The 15,580-nt window shown below is 45.2% G+C and overlaps 1 protein-coding gene across 1 annotated transcript in view; it reads left to right on the top strand.

Moving 5' to 3' along the window:
• NAALADL2 (N-acetylated alpha-linked acidic dipeptidase like 2) overlaps window positions 1-15,580 on the top strand; it is a 762,753-nt gene that overhangs the window by 225,136 nt on the left and 522,037 nt on the right. The window contains exon 2 of the mRNA XM_063131966.1: window positions 11,600-12,089. Within this exon, the coding sequence (XP_062988036.1) occupies window positions 11,600-12,089 (490 nt within the window). The remainder of the gene's footprint in view (window positions 1-11,599; window positions 12,090-15,580) is intronic.

Genomic DNA, 15,580 nt, shown 5'->3' with positions numbered 1-15,580 from the left:
TATTGAACAGGTTGTATTTCACATGACGAAATATACATGGGGTTGAACCCAAGGGTGTTCTTCAGCTGACAGAACAAACACGCCTGGTGCATTGAATTTCCACTCCCTTCTGCATCCCCCTCCCCCCGAACACTCACCCATTCTGCCTCTGAGGATTGGTGGACCCTCTCGAGCACAGACAGGGTGTGAGCTGAAGGGAAATGTAGAGGATGGGAAAACCCTGTGGTGCGAGCAGAAGTGTGGTATAGTAGTTAGAGAGTTGGACTGGGACTTGAGAGTTCCAGGTTCAAGCCCCCACTCATCCATGAAGCTCACTCTCAGCCTAACCTACCTCACAGGGTTGTTGTGAGGATACAATGGAGAGGAGGAGGATCATGTAAGCTGCCTTGGGTTCCTTAGAGGAAAAACAAGGCAGGATATAAATGAGCAAACAAAGAAACAAATAATAAATAATGGTCCACTTGCATAATGTTGGATGTAGGCAGAAATTTGAAATTCAGTATCAAGCCTGACAGTATCTAGCATAATTACCCACAACAGCGCAGCTTGTCATATCATACAAGCCCAGCCAGCGTGGCTTGTTGTCCTGGGTAACAAGCCATCCAGAACCCTACAACAGCCCATAAGTTATGGGTGGCTCGTTGCCTATGGGAACAAGCCACCCTGGCTGGGTTCACATGACCTGACAAGCCATACTGCTGATTGTGAGCACCATCCTCCCCTTTCATTATAGATTTTCTTCCAGTCTAGACTGGAAAAAAAAACCCCAGTGTGTGTGTGAATTTAGTGCATGGGCAGCCTCAAGAATAGAATGAACCTATCAAACTGCAAATCTGAAAAGAATGCTTAGATAGATGGAAGAACACACAAGTCAGGGGAAAATCAATGGAAGTATGATAGAACACAACTAAGTTTTGGTAAAAGTCGGTAGGGAGCCACCTAAATTTGATTGTCAGCTTTCAGTAGTGTGTGTCCAAAGTTGTGGGCCTTCACACAGTTCAAGAATCTTCATACATAGGCTGAGGAGAGGGAGCTGATACATTCAGGTCTGTATATGTGTGTGTATGCACATACATTGTGAAAGTAAATACTCCTGCCTAACTTTCCACCACCAGCAGTTGTCATAGCAACCTGCTGAACCAACTGGAGCTTTCAACACTCTAGCATTCAGTCAGAAATATATTGTGTAATGGTGAATGTGGCTCACATTACTCATTCGTGTGTGTGAGTGTGTTGTGTGTATCAGGAAAACACCAACAACCAGTTGGTTTAATTCTTTATTAGAAAACATACATGGAAATTGTTTCAAGATTAAGAGAACACACATTTGTCTATTGTCATTTAAGTGTAGGTAATTTAAGTATTCGGAGAGCTGTTGTTGTTGTTGTTGTTGTTGTTGTTGTTGTTGTTGTTTTTAACAGTAAACCACCACCCCTCATGCCATCTCATAAACAGCTTTAGAAAATATCCTGAATTTCAGAGGTAGCTTGTGATGCAACATTTGTATGAATACATTTTCGTTTTATGAATCTCTTTTTTCGGACTTCAACTCCCAGCATTGTTATGCTAGCTGTTGAGAGTTGAGGTCCAAAACATCTATGTTCTGCCCACCCCTGTATAAATGGGCAATAGCTTGGCTAATTTACAAAGACGTTAAACAAGCAAAAATCTACGAGCACCAAGGACTTCAGTGTATGTCCCTGAACTTCAGATGAGAGTTGGAAGAATACTTCCCTCACAGTGTACCTGGCCTGGGTGACTCTACCTTAGCTCCAAGCACCAGACCAGTCTGATGACTTATTTGTGCTTGTCGTCACCTGCTGACCTTAAGAATGCACTGAGGAGGCCGCCATGGCTGAACAGCTGTAGGTGCAATGAGCTCACCTGAGCCCAAGAGAAGCTCCCCTATTATAGGCAGCTGGCAATGAGAGACAGGGATGGGCAAATGAGCACTGTTGAAGCTTGCCAATATTCTCTGAATACCAGCTTGCTGATTGACTCACCCCAATTTGTGCTCATATTTGCAATCACTCTTCATGGTTGGGAACATTACACAAAACGCATCGCCTGGGCGCGGAGAAGCTAATTGCGGGTGGGGGAGGAAAAATACGTGGCGTGGATGCCAGCGATTGGCTAGCAATTCGTGCCAGAGGAGAGGGGGAGGGGTCGGCAAGCCTATTTAAGGGCTTGCCCCCCTCCTCTCCTCCTCTTTCCTGAAGCGGCTCCCTCCCTCCCTGTAGACAGTATGGGCTTGCTGGTTGTCTGTTCAAGGGGCCAAGCATGAATTTTTTGCTCATAATCTGAATTGGTTATGAGTTTTTTCGCCTACTTCAGACTGCAAGACACCTCAGGGAGTATTAAATAGGTTAATTTGTTCAAATTTGGTCACATTTATGGCGGGTAGGCGGGCACCTGTGGTTCATTAAGGTTGGTGAGTATTCCGTGGCACCAAATGGTGAAGGATAATGCCTGAGGTTCAGCAGCTCCAAGCCCTGTGGTCCAGCGGTTGAAATAAGGGTTATCCTTGAGGCCAACCTTTCTCACCCACTCACTGCCTGGCGGCAGGAGGAGGGGTGACACTGGAAGGCCTACCACCCCAAAAGGGGGAGCCAAGGGGTGGCGATGGTTACATGCCACCCCTGGAGCTCGGAATGTCTCGCCCTGATTAGTAACAGCTTATGCCATGATAGATAGATCCCCACTTAGGTTTCCCTATACAGATCCATCAAATAAATGATGGCCCTTGTTTAAACTAGGGATGTGCTCTGCTTCTAATCGGACTGGCGAATTAGAAGTGGAGCGGGGTGCGTCGCCTCCCCTTAAAGCGGAGGTGAAGAGGATTGGGGGGCCAGCGGAGCGTTGCAAAGAGGATCGAGGTGAAGGCGGATCCTTCGCCTTGATCCGGAGCTCCGCAAGAAAGGTAAGTGGGGTTTACCGGGTCAGGCTGCTGTCGCTGTCGCCCATGCGGCGACAGCGGCAGGGCCCGGTAACCCCCCCTCCTCTCCCTTACCTGCGTCCGTCCGTGGTCCCTCGGCTTCTTCAATTGAGCCCGTGGCTCAACCAGGAAGTCTAGGCCGCACGGCCCAGACTTCCTGGTTGAGCCACGGGCTCAATTGAAGAAGTCGAGGGACCGTGGACGGACACAGGTAAGGCCCCCCTCCCCCTTGGTCCCTTACCAGGCTCTGCAGGTAAGGGAGAGGAGGAGGGAGGGGGGGCTTACCTGGCGCCACTCCCCTCCACTGTGGAGCTCCGATTCGGAGCCAGAGCTCCGCGGCGAAGAAGAGCGGACTATGGGCGGAGCGGCGCGGAGCAGAGCGGGTCTGATCTGGAATTTTCGGATTGGCCCGTGGGGTGGATCAGGGGGTCCATGCACACCCCTAGTTTAAACCCAGCTATGTTGTGTCACCTCTTTATTTCTGCACTACACCTTCCCACAAATGAATAGACCTGAAATGTGAAAGATAATCCCAGATTTGTCAAAATTCCCAGATTTGTGCACATTTTCCCCATAGACTACAGCACAATGATTTGAAAGTTGTATGTTTTGAGAAAGCTGTATTCAGAGAAAGATTTTTGTGGGGTTCCCCATCTTAAATGACTTATATAGGCCTAAAGTAAATGAGAGCAAATTAGCACCTTCTTACCACAAATTGCCAGATACTTACACGAACAGGCCCAACTACAGCTCCCAGTCAAACTCTAGCCACTACACGTGTTTAGTCTGGAGAAGAGAAGACTGAGGGGAAACATGAGAGCACTCTTCAAATACTTGAAAGGTTGTCACACAGAGGAGGGCCAGGATCTCTTCTCAATCCTCCCAGAGTGCAGGACACGGAATAATGGGCTCAAGTTAAAGGAAGCCAGGTTCCAGCTGGACATCAGGAAGAACTTCCTGACTGTTAGAGCAGTGCGACAATGGAATCAGTTGCCTGGTGAGGTTGTGGCCTCTCCCACACTAGAAGCCTTCAAGAGGCTGCTGGACAGCCATCTGTCAGGTATGCTTTACGGTGGATTCCTGCACTGAACAGAAGGTTGGACCTGATGGCCTTGTAGGACCCTTCCAACTATAGTATTCTATGATTCTAAGCTTAGGAATTTGCAATGTTTTATTTTTTGGGAGAAAATGCACTCCTGCTGATGTTCAGGATCACGAACAGGCCATTTTCAAGTGATTTGCAAATGGAAACAAAATTCTTACCCACCTGCACTGGCCAAATCCAATAGCTACATGCAGACAACCATGTTGGACTTGCCAACTATATAGCTGTTAAAGGTGAAGAGGTGGCAGTCCTAATTCAACACTATAAACACAGCGATTCGTTTCATTCATATCAGCTTGTTTCATTCCCGAAAGTTTTTCTTCTTCTTTGAACCTAAAAAGTGCACATTTTGATGCACATTTTTAAAAGTCTGCCCCCAAAATGGTCATGTTCCCCCACAGACTGAAGTGTAAAAGCGCACTTTAAAGAAACCACTTTTTGAATGTGACTATAAGCTCAGGAACTTGAAAGCTTTTGTGGAAAATTTCTCTCCCATTTGTGTTCATGTTAACGGTTGTGAACAGGACAAACTCAAAGTAAAAATGAACCTCACCGAAATCCCCATACATCCTAGTAGAAGGAGGAGAAAGGTGTTCCCAGCTGCCAATTATGAGATGTCAAAATCAGGGATGAAATTTGGGGAATCTTAGGCCATAGCTAGACTAGACCTTTATCCTGGGATCATCCCGGGGTCATCCTTGTACATCTAAATGACACACAGGGGATCCCGGGAGCAGGCAGGGACAACCTCTCTATTTGCCTGGGATAACCCTTCGGTCTAGCTAAGGCCTTAGATGGCAGCCATCCACCACATGTTGGAGCTGATTAGCAGATTTATTTATTTATTTATTTATTTATTTATTTATTTATTACACTTATATACCGCTCCCATAGCTAGGGCTCTCTCCCATCCAATACTTCCCCTGCTCACCAAGTAAACCCATTCAGGGTGAGGCGATGAGTGATTGACAAGCAATAATGCTGAGTGCCCCCCTGATAGGGGAAGCAGTTGGTGTTGGGAGGGGCTTTGGTGGCACCATGCCAAGGGACCCTGTCCCTGATTTGAGCAATGTTCCAACGCCACTCATGGATCTTTGGTTCTGATGCCCAACGTGATACATAGGCAATTTTCACACTCACCTTGATTAAGGGCCTTGCTAGACCTATCTGATAATCCGTGTGGGAGGAGCAGCCAGTCTACATGCCCCAGTCTACATGTCAGATGTGACAGGCTGCAGGAAGGACCGTCGTGTCTGTCATTATTATTTTTTAAAGGGCCGGGTGCACAGGAGCGCACCATCGACCTTTAAGTGTTTTTTTTTTAAAGAAAGGATTCCCCACTCCCCCCTGGCTCCAATTTCTCCCCCCTGGCTGCAATTCCCCCCATCTCCAGTTCCCCCCTGCAATCTCCCCACCCCCAATCTCCCCCACCCCGTCCCGATGGGCCCAACGCTCCTGTGGAGCACTACGCCCCGTCTGCCACTTTTCCCAGGTACTCAAGAGTAATTGTGTTAGCTGGAAAAAGCGGCAGTCCAGTCTACATGCCCGCGGTCTCAGGCTCAGCCTGAGACCGTGGGAAATACCGGGCCACAAATGGTGCCAGTTATCCCAGGCCAAAGGAGGGTTACCCCTGCCTGAACCCGGGATCCCCTGTGCGCCATTTGGATGCACAGGGGTGAGCCCAGGGCTCGCACCGGGCTAATCCATCATCTAGCAACAACCTAAGAGTTTTGGCTAAAACCAAATACTGAAGGAAATGTGAAGGTTCCTGTTCAGTGGACATATGATTCAAGAGATGTTGAAGGAAACCTCAAGAATATAGCGCTGTTGTAGCGCTTTGTAGTGCTGTTCCACACAACCTGAATTGGATGACTTTTGTCTAAAGGAGAACTTGGAGAATGAATTGAACATCCCCCAACCCCCAGAAATTAGATTTATTTATTTTTTTTAAAAAAAAGAATAAAACTACTGAAATTTCTCAGAGAGGTTCTACCAATGTCTGCTCCTTCTATACAACAGAAATACTTCTGAAAGGGTTTTGTTAATGCAGGAATTTATGAAATGAACTTATTTAGGAAACCCTTTCCAATTAAGGAGAGGTGGAACAACTCCTTGTAACATCCCTCTCTGTGAAATAACTATGATATGCAGCCTAGAATAAATGGTTTTTGCTTATTCAGGGTAGCAGCTATTTAATGGAAGTTTATGCCATTTTTATGATATGCTTATGTGTAGAGCTACTTAAACATTCTTGATTAGCATGCATCCTACTGATCAAAATATTGTTTTAAAACTGTAATAAATGAAAGGTTCTTGGATACTGCCAGTATATGTTGACTGTGTGAGTGTGTGTTGTGTTTGCTACGAGTCAGCACTTACACCCATTTGACTTGACATGCTGCTGTTGTGTTCTGTTTTATATGCAGAGTACTATGGAGGCAGCTGTGAGGGAATGCTGACTTTTTACTTCTTGTGCCATAAAAATATGCATTTTAGAACCATCCATGTTTGACTCACTTTCATTGTCTCATGGACGCATCCACAAAATTGGTTTTGAAGGTTGGGGGTAGAAACAGAATTGCTCTTGGACTTCTTTAGAGTGAAAACTAGAGTTCATGTTTTGGTAGGGTGTTAGCTGCAAACAGCCTCCCTCCATGTTGATTTAAACCCTCTTTAGCCAATGCACCTGCAAAAAGTCGTTAAATGGATTATTGCACAATATGAACTTTTAAGTTTTAAATCCTTCTTCACAACTATTGCGGCACAGAATGGGAAAGTGGAGGCACCAGACACAATGAAGCCATCAGGGGTCTCCAGACTTTGTGGGTCTGTGGGCACATCTGGAATTTGGAGATTGTGGGTGCTCTCAAAAAATGGCTGCTATGGGGGGGGCTTGCCCATTCATAAAATGGCTGCCATGGGGGGCACTGGCAGTTGCAAAACATTCAGTTCCCAAACTGGTGAGACAAAAAGAAAAGTAACTTTCCCCCCCAAAAATATACTAGGCGCTGTTAATTAACTCCCCTCTAGGTGTCTTTTTAAGGTTCTACTCTAGGAATCCAGAATTGACTTTCTCTTATATAGTCATGTTCCCATTACTTCTATTGCTATACCCTTAGCCCTTGGATTTATTTATCAAGAGAGCAATCCTCTGGAGAGCATCTTGGGGACATAGGAATGCTTTGAAAGACCCTTCCAAGGTCAGAAACAGTGTTCCAACCTTGGAAGAGGGAGTTGGACATCTGAACTCCCCCCCCCCATTCCCCACCCTTTCTCAGCCAGCATGGGAAGGATTCCACCAGCTCTGGATGGAATCAGAAAAGTGACCTTGGGGGAGAAGGAAAGGGGGCATTCCAGTGGACTGGGAGTAGAGGAGACTGGTGAGGGTACAAGATATCCTGAGCCACCTGGTGGGACAAGCCAGTGATTCCTTGCTGAGCTTTGAGCCTCTACTGGAGCTCCACCATCCCTAATCACCACTCTACATTCTTTCTCACACACAGACTCTGAGCCAGCCCACAAGTTCTTTCTCATTTTCTCTCATCCACCCATCCAAGAATTCACATACATGACACATCCAACTATGAGAAACTCTTCACATGCACACTGCAAAGGAACTCATTGTTTGCAGAGATGGCACCACCTGCAAGCTCCTCTTGCACCTGTCCATCCAGCTGCTCTCCTTTATTCCACCCACAAGATGTCACCATAACTTTCTCAGGCTTCTCAGTGGTGGAAGACATAGCAAAAGAGGAAACCCTGGTGTGTCAAAGAGAAGATGGGCAGAGCAGCACTGAAAGCCAAACTGCAGCTGAGGAAGAAAGGGTAGAGTGATGTGCTGGAAACCCTGGCAGAAAGGGAGGAGGGGGACACCAGATGCAGAGGAGGAGAAGCAAGGTGGAGCAAGAGATTGTGGGCCAGATCGAAAGGCTCTGCAGGCCAATACTGGCCTAGTGGCTAACAGTTCCTCATCCCTGGTTCAATGGGAAGAATAAGCACCTTGGATTAGGTCTGGGGACACACTAGGAGCCAGAGTAGTAAAATAAACAAAAACATATGCAGTGTAGTCATATGACTGGCCTTTTGTCAGTTGCTATTGCATTTTGTACCACCTGCAGTTTCTGGACCCTCTACAAGGGGCAGCCCCATGAAAAGCTCATTGCAGCGGTCCAATCTTGAAGGAACCAAGATGTGTAAAACTCTTGCAGTTGCCATGGAAGTTTGCTTTAACAGTGTATTGAGGTGAAATTGAAATGCCCTGCCCTGGTAAGACGTCTGTAGGAATGTAGGAAAATAAAGTCCAAAGCATTCCAAAACGTCTCAGTGTAGGGTTCACTCTTTCCTCAGCTGTTTCCACTAAATGGCAGCTAAAGCAAAATTTGAGACAAATTATGGAAGGTCCTGATAAGGGGAAACATCCTTATGAATTTCCAAGGGAGTTAAATGAAGTTTGATAACATTGGCAGTTTTTTTCCCCAGGGTCCCCCATCCCCAACTGGAGTTGACGTCAAATGGTCAAAACATTTATGGGCCATTTTATGAGTAGCGCCAACTGGACAGGAGAGCAAATGAAATGCGCAAACCGGGTTACAAAATATTTTATACTTGAAGCGGTTATTATGTTGCCGGTGGCAAGTCTATCAGCTGTGTCTATTGAGGGCACCATCACTGGGTGAAGACCTCCGAATGACTAATCCTTTGTAAGGAAATGGGATTTGCAAATGAGGTGCATTGTAGAGTGAGGGACATTTTTTTTTTTTTTTTTGGTTAACATGCAATGGGCTGCGTCTGTATTTCGGTGTGTTTTGTAATCTCCTTCCCCCACTTTTCAAATATGATTGCTCACCTCCCTCTCTGTGCTGCTGCATATAAGTAGGTTCATCCAATATGTGACCCAGAAAACACTATCTGGAAGATGGATCTTAGATAAAGAAAATTTATTAATGTGTAACAAGGAAGGGGAGGAGGCCGTGATGTGGGTGTCACTCAGATACCCGTCACATTGAGGAGTTAATATCTGTATCTGCATTTCATTCTAATTGATGGGTCTGTCTGCTGTTTGAAAAGCGTTAAATTGCCACCGCTTATGTGATGGAATGTCTATTGTTGAAGTATGAATGAAAACCAAGTCTCGTCCCTGCAGTCAGTTTAGAAATGATTTGTAGAGAATTGACTTTGAATGTTTAGATTAGAGGTCAGAGTTCTACTTCGAGGGTGCGCATGTTGAGATAGAAATATGCTTGGAACTGCCACCATTATACTTTGCCATTAAGGAAACCATTTTGCTCAGAATACCAACTGGGCAGTGATTTTGATTCATTTAAAATGGGAGAGAGATGAAATACATATATACTGAGAAGATGAAATCAGTTCGGTAGGGTAAATTCCAAGTAAATTAATCAGTCATTCAAGAAGTGTGCATTTATATACAGGTAAAGTATAAAACATTATATCCAGATGGAAGCCTTTTATTGAAGCATTAAGGAGAATGGAATGTCACCCTGAAATTTCAACCATAACCCAGCCTTACTTTGCTTTTGTAGACAACCTGGTAAAGTATTGTGGTTTTTATCCATTCTTTTTGCAACTTTATTATTTTATTTAGAAGCACAATTTAGATAAACAAGATAGAAGATAATTCTACACAAAAGGCTTGAATAATAATTTAGGAAATCATGTGTTTCTGTGGCTTGATGAAGTCTTGGGTCATGATGCAGCCAAAGTTGAGCTCTTTTAGGCTGCATTGATATCTGGCATCATTTCTGAGGTCAGAATGCCCCCAGAAATCATATGATTGTGGCCAGCCAAAGACATTTTGCTGCCTGGGGTAATAAACAAGATGGCCCTTCCTATGGAGCAGGGGGTTGAACTCGATGGCCTTATAGACCCCTTCCAACTCTATGATTCTGTGATTCCATGCACAAAAGCTGAGTGGACTGCCAGATTAATCTTGTCTTCAGCATTGATTGTGGGACACCATTCTTCTGAAGGATGATTTAGGGGATGAAGAGCAGCCCATACAGAACACTGGATACTTCTCCAACACAATTCTGCTGGCTCCCAGCATCTTCTGCCTGAGGTGGCTGGTTAACTCTACCTAATGTTAGGGCCAGCCCTGTATATTCTGATGCAGGGTTCCCAGGGCTGTTCAGGGGCACTCCTCCAACTCCTCCTCCAACTCCTCCTCCTCCTCCTTCTTCATGACCCTGAGAATGACTCCATCTGATCATTTAGCCTTAGTCTCAGGGACATTCTGTCCCCTGAAATGCTGCCAGATGGCGACAGCCCGTCAAGTGCCACTTGAAGGAGTGGCAAGGCTTTCGTTTTTAAGTACAAGAAATAAAAAGGGGGTAACCTGCCTCTCAGAAAGTCACCAATATTCAAACACACACAAAAGCACACAACCTTCAGGAGGATCAATGCTCCTGGAAAGGTAGTGGTGGGAGGTCATTGATTCAGATCTAGTTAGTAAGTCCTGCTTGTCACAGCCAAGCAGAAAGGACAGAGGAAGAACCCCTTGGCAGGATCTACATTACTGCTTTGAAACAGTTTCTAACAGGAGTGGCAACTGTTGGGGCCCAGGACACACTCCGGCCTTAGCTAGACCTAAGGTTTATCCTGGGATTGTCCCGGGGTTATCCCTGTTCATGTAAATAACACACAGGATATCCCGGAAGCAGGCAGGGACGACCCCAGGATGACCCCGGGATGAACCTTAGGTTTAGCTAAGGCCTCAATATACAGTTTTCAAACCATTTTCAAAGTGTCATATCCTGCTTGGTGTAGATCTGGCCCTTATTTGGTTGGTGAACATGTAACACTTAACTCCAATTTATTTATTTTTTCGTTTATCTGAACCAAATTCTAATCACAGCCAGACTGCTCCTCTCCAAAATTAGATTCCTCCCCCTTTCTACAGTTTTGTATTAGACAAGCAGACATTTCCTGAGAGGAAGCCTAAACCTACAGAAACTTATTAGAAACATGTCCAAAATATATGGATACTAAGAAGTACCATGTCAGGCTTATCAGGTATGAACGGACTGTCTCATCTAACTAGTGCTGGCCCTGGATTAGTTTCTGAGATCAGACACTGTCATGGTGGGAAGGCAATAAGCAGCCATATGCAGACACATAAAACGGCAGGCCTTCTGGATGCTCAGCTGGAATCCTGATGCTTGAGCTTCTGTGTCCATATAGAAAACCACAGATGAAATCTAAAACTTTAGGAAAGCATCCAGGATAACACATAATTCCAGATTCCTTTGTGGCCATGGACCTTCTTCTGGCCAATGTATTAAATGCAGGTCTAAAACAGCCTCCTTCAACACTGTGCCCACCAGATGTTTTGGACTACAACTCCTATCATCCCTGATGATGGGCCCTGCTGCTAGAGGCAGATGAAAGTTGTAGACCAAAACATCTGCAGATTTCCGAGTTGGGGAAGGCTGATCTAGAACGTTGTTTACATTCATTTTCCAGACACCAAGGTAAATACTTGCCTGAACTGCAAATATTTTGTTGCTGGCATTTATTTTATTTTATTTCATTTTGGACAGGTAAAAAGATGGCTTATCATAAAGTCAGTGGAGACCAGAGGGCACAATACCTGGATGATGATGACCTCAAAGCCACTTCTCTGGAGCTAGAATGGGACATGGAGAAAGAACTGGAGGAGCCTGGCTTTGACGATTTCCATCTGGACGGGGAAGTTCATCAACCAGCAGGAAGTACGCAAAATGCTGACATTGACCTGGAGCCCATTCAGCCATCAGCATCTCCCAAAGGAAGATTCCAAAGGCTTCAGGAGGATCCAGATTACGTCTCCCATTATACGAGGCCTGCGCCAAAGAGCAACCGCTGCAGCTTTTGTCGGATATTTAAGCTATTTTGCACTGCTATGGGTTTATTTATTCTGGGGATTCTGATAGGCCACTATGGACATGCACAATGCCCTCCTTCCCCTACCCCTTCAGAACCAAGTGATCCTCAATTCAGCCAAGAGATTCTGAAAGGACTCAAAGGAAAAGACCTTGCACAGATTTTCAGGTATGTGTTTGTTTGTTGTTTTCCTCGCCATTTACTGGTTGATGTTCGCAAATGTACGACAATGGAACCAATTGCCCAGGAAGGTCGTGGACTCTCCCACACTAGAAGCATTCAAGAGGCAGCTGTCAGGCATGCTTTAAGGTGGATTCCTACATTGAGCAGGGGGTTGGATTTGATGGCCTTATAGGCCCCTTCCAACTCTACTGTTCTATGATTGTATGACTCCGTGTATGTTTTACTCTGTATTTAAACAAAGCTTTGCAAATAGTAATGCACAGTCAAGGGATTCTCCACTGTGTCTCCCTTTTTGACCCATGACCCTCTGTTTGTCATCACTCTTTCACCCAGAGGAGGCTGATGTCTCCAAGTTCTGTGGGGGCTGGGAATCGATCCTGGGTTTCAGTCAGAACCAGCCGAAATGCTAAAGGAGCTATCTGAGCTGGTGAACCTACTTTGGGGGATACAGTTCACCACCGTGGATAGCTCTTTTAGAGTTCTGGCTGGTTCTGACTGAAACCCAGAATGGACACTTAGCCTCCACAGAAATCGGAGCCATCAGCCTACACTGCTTTCACTCTGCCTTCTGGTAGATCTATACTGGCATTTTTGAAAGACCCAAACCAGTGGGAATCACCATTTTGGGAGGACCGCACAAAAGGCCACTATAGGAATAGGAAGCCAAGCATAAGTGTTAAGCACCACACATTGTGACATTTTCTGCTTTGTAAGACGAATATGTGTCCAATCTTTTCTAAGATAATAGCAAAATAGTCTCTCTCTGTGTGTGTCTCTGTCTCTCTCTCTGTCTCTCTCTCTCTCTGTGTGTGTGTGTGTGTGTGTGTATGGTTGTAGTTAAAGATGAACACAGAGAGAGATTAATGTAAAATGGAGATAATGCACAAGCACCTGTGTTGTTATTCTCTGCAGCCTGAAGATTTTATTAAAAACTGCTAACTGATTCTTCATGGCAGCATCTGTTTTATAGCGTTTCCTTGTGTTCTTGACTCTCGGTCTGTTGTGCATTCAGCCAGATCAAGTGATAAAGCTTCTCTAAGACTGAATAACTCAAGGTGGCAGGGTTGGGGTTTTTTTGGTTGTTGTTTTTTTGAGGCAGGGGGATCATGGCTGGGGGAAAATCCATTAAGTTTACATTTTAATGTGGATCTACAAAATTTTGCACTTTCAAACCACCATGTGAACTGAATTTTGCAATCCAGATCTCCCCAAAAAATATGGTGAAAAATGCATATCTTAAGGAAATTAATATTAACAAGCATTATATTAGGAAAATAGTTTGCAAACCTGTGTATATTATTTATTTAATACATGTATATACCACCCCATAGCTGAAGCTCTCTGGGCAGTTTTACAAAAGTGAAAAACAGTGAACATTAAAAACAAATATACAAAATTTAAAACCATCAAAAGCATAAAAACAACAACATCCTTTTAAAACAACTTTACTGGGGTCAGTTAAAAAAAACTCGGCACAATGCATATAGCATGCATGTATTAGGAAAAACGTGCTCAAAAAATGCTCATGAATTGTCATTCAAACTTTTTTTAAAAAAATACTCAAAGTTCAAGATGAACCAAATTCAAGATTGAAAATGTGAGATGCTGAGGGAAACTGAAATTGACATATTCACCCATTCCTAAATGAGTGAGGGGATACAAACTTGAATATTCACCATGTTAAAAACAACAACAAAATCCACATTCCTGCTAACCTGAAGTCCAGGAAAAGCCTTAACACTTGATCTTGCTGAATATATGAACTATCTTGGGTCAGAAATTTAATTTTGTATGTAGGAAGTTCGTACAATGATATCATGCTGTCCTACAGAACGCATTTTCAGATGTTAATATTTCCACACTTTTTGATATAATGCGGCCACAGTATGTGGGAGGTTTCATCTCCAGGAGGAAAGTGGAAAGGTGATGTTTTTGGTTTTCAAAAAAAGAAGAAGAAAAGAATAACAATAACAAAAAGAAAAAGGGGGGGGAAAGAGGATAATCAGCATCTGTTACATAGGAACATGGAAACAAAATCCACAAAGTCATTCAAGTGAAATACCCACTTTTCTAAATCTTTATCATTCAAACTAAATATGTCTCTCAACTCATCCCCAACAAGGTTGATCATATCCATAAGTCTAAAAGAGGCATTCTCTGTCCACTTGGGCAAACACTCTTAAGTCCTGCCCAGGCATAATACCTGAACAGGTTAGACTAGGGGCTTTGCTAGACCTGCCGGGATAAGCCAGCAGGGAGGCGGGGCGACGGCACGCTGATGTTAGCGCGCGCTGCCCGGGCTTCCAGACATGGGACGCGCAGGGACGTCGGGATCCCTGCAGCGTCCGCCATTTTTAAAAAAGTTTAAAGGGGCCACGTGCGGCCCAAAGACTGCAGAGAAGGTAAGGGGTTTTTATTTAGTTAACCCTCCCCCATCCGCTCCTGATCTCTTCCTGATCTTTCTCTCCCTCCATGTCCCGTGTGTCGTCTCTCCTCCTTCTCCCTCCGTGTGTGTGTGTGTGTTCTGTGTCGTCTGTGCTTCTTCTCCCTCCGTGTGTGTGTGTGTTCTGTGTCATCTGTGCTTCTTCTCCCTCCGTGTGTGTGTGTGTGTGTGCGTGTGTTCTGTGTCGTCTGTGCTCCCTTCTCCCCCCCCCGGGATCTCCCCCCCGGACGATGGGCACAGCGCTCAGCGCTGTGGCCAGTCCATGGCTTTTTGCGGCTACTCGCAAGTAAGTGAGTAGCCGCAAAAAGCCACGGAAGTATCTAGCCACGGAAGTCGCTTATGGCGCATTAGAGGAGGCTTCAGTGCGGCCTGGAGCCGGATTCCCCTGTGCGTCATGTGGAAGCACAGCAGGGAAACCGGCTCTCAAGGCACGCTAAGGCCTCATCTAGGAACGCCCTAAGGTAAATATGAGGCAGAGGACCAAGCATGCCACCCCTATCCCTTATGTCTTCACATGCTCCGGCCCCACCACCTCCATTCCTGAGTTCCTTGTTTTAAATGGGGAGGTCTCTACTTGCCTTCACTTGAATGCAAGTAGAACCCTTTGCACCATCAGGAACCCTGATAAACCAGGAATCTTGGTCGCATGGACACATCTATTCCCATTCAAGCAAGTGCAATTAGAAGCCCCCTGCAGACCTTCAAACCTGGGTCCTTCTGCATGCAAGACATGTGCACTAACACTCAGCCTTGGCCCCATTGCAGATTGAGGAGGAATGTCTAGCATGACCCCTAAGTAGGGCTTGTAACAATTCCGTACCTAAGGATCTTTCTTGTACTAGAGCTTTTAGTTAATACAGTTACTACAAAAATATCTTCAAATGCATGGCTTTTTGATCAGTGTGTGTGTGTGTGTGTGTATTCTGAGAGTGCATCTTTGAACTTTGCTGTACATCTTGACCCTCACGAAAACTCTTTGCCCCCTCCCCACCCCCAGCTCCACTAAAATCAGTGAAGGCATCATCTTGGCATT

The sequence above is a fragment of the Elgaria multicarinata genome, chromosome 8 (genome assembly GCF_023053635.1).
Source record: "Elgaria multicarinata webbii isolate HBS135686 ecotype San Diego chromosome 8, rElgMul1.1.pri, whole genome shotgun sequence".
NCBI lineage: Eukaryota > Metazoa > Chordata > Lepidosauria > Squamata > Anguidae > Elgaria > Elgaria multicarinata.
This window is presented reverse-complemented; position numbering and strand designations above follow the sequence as displayed.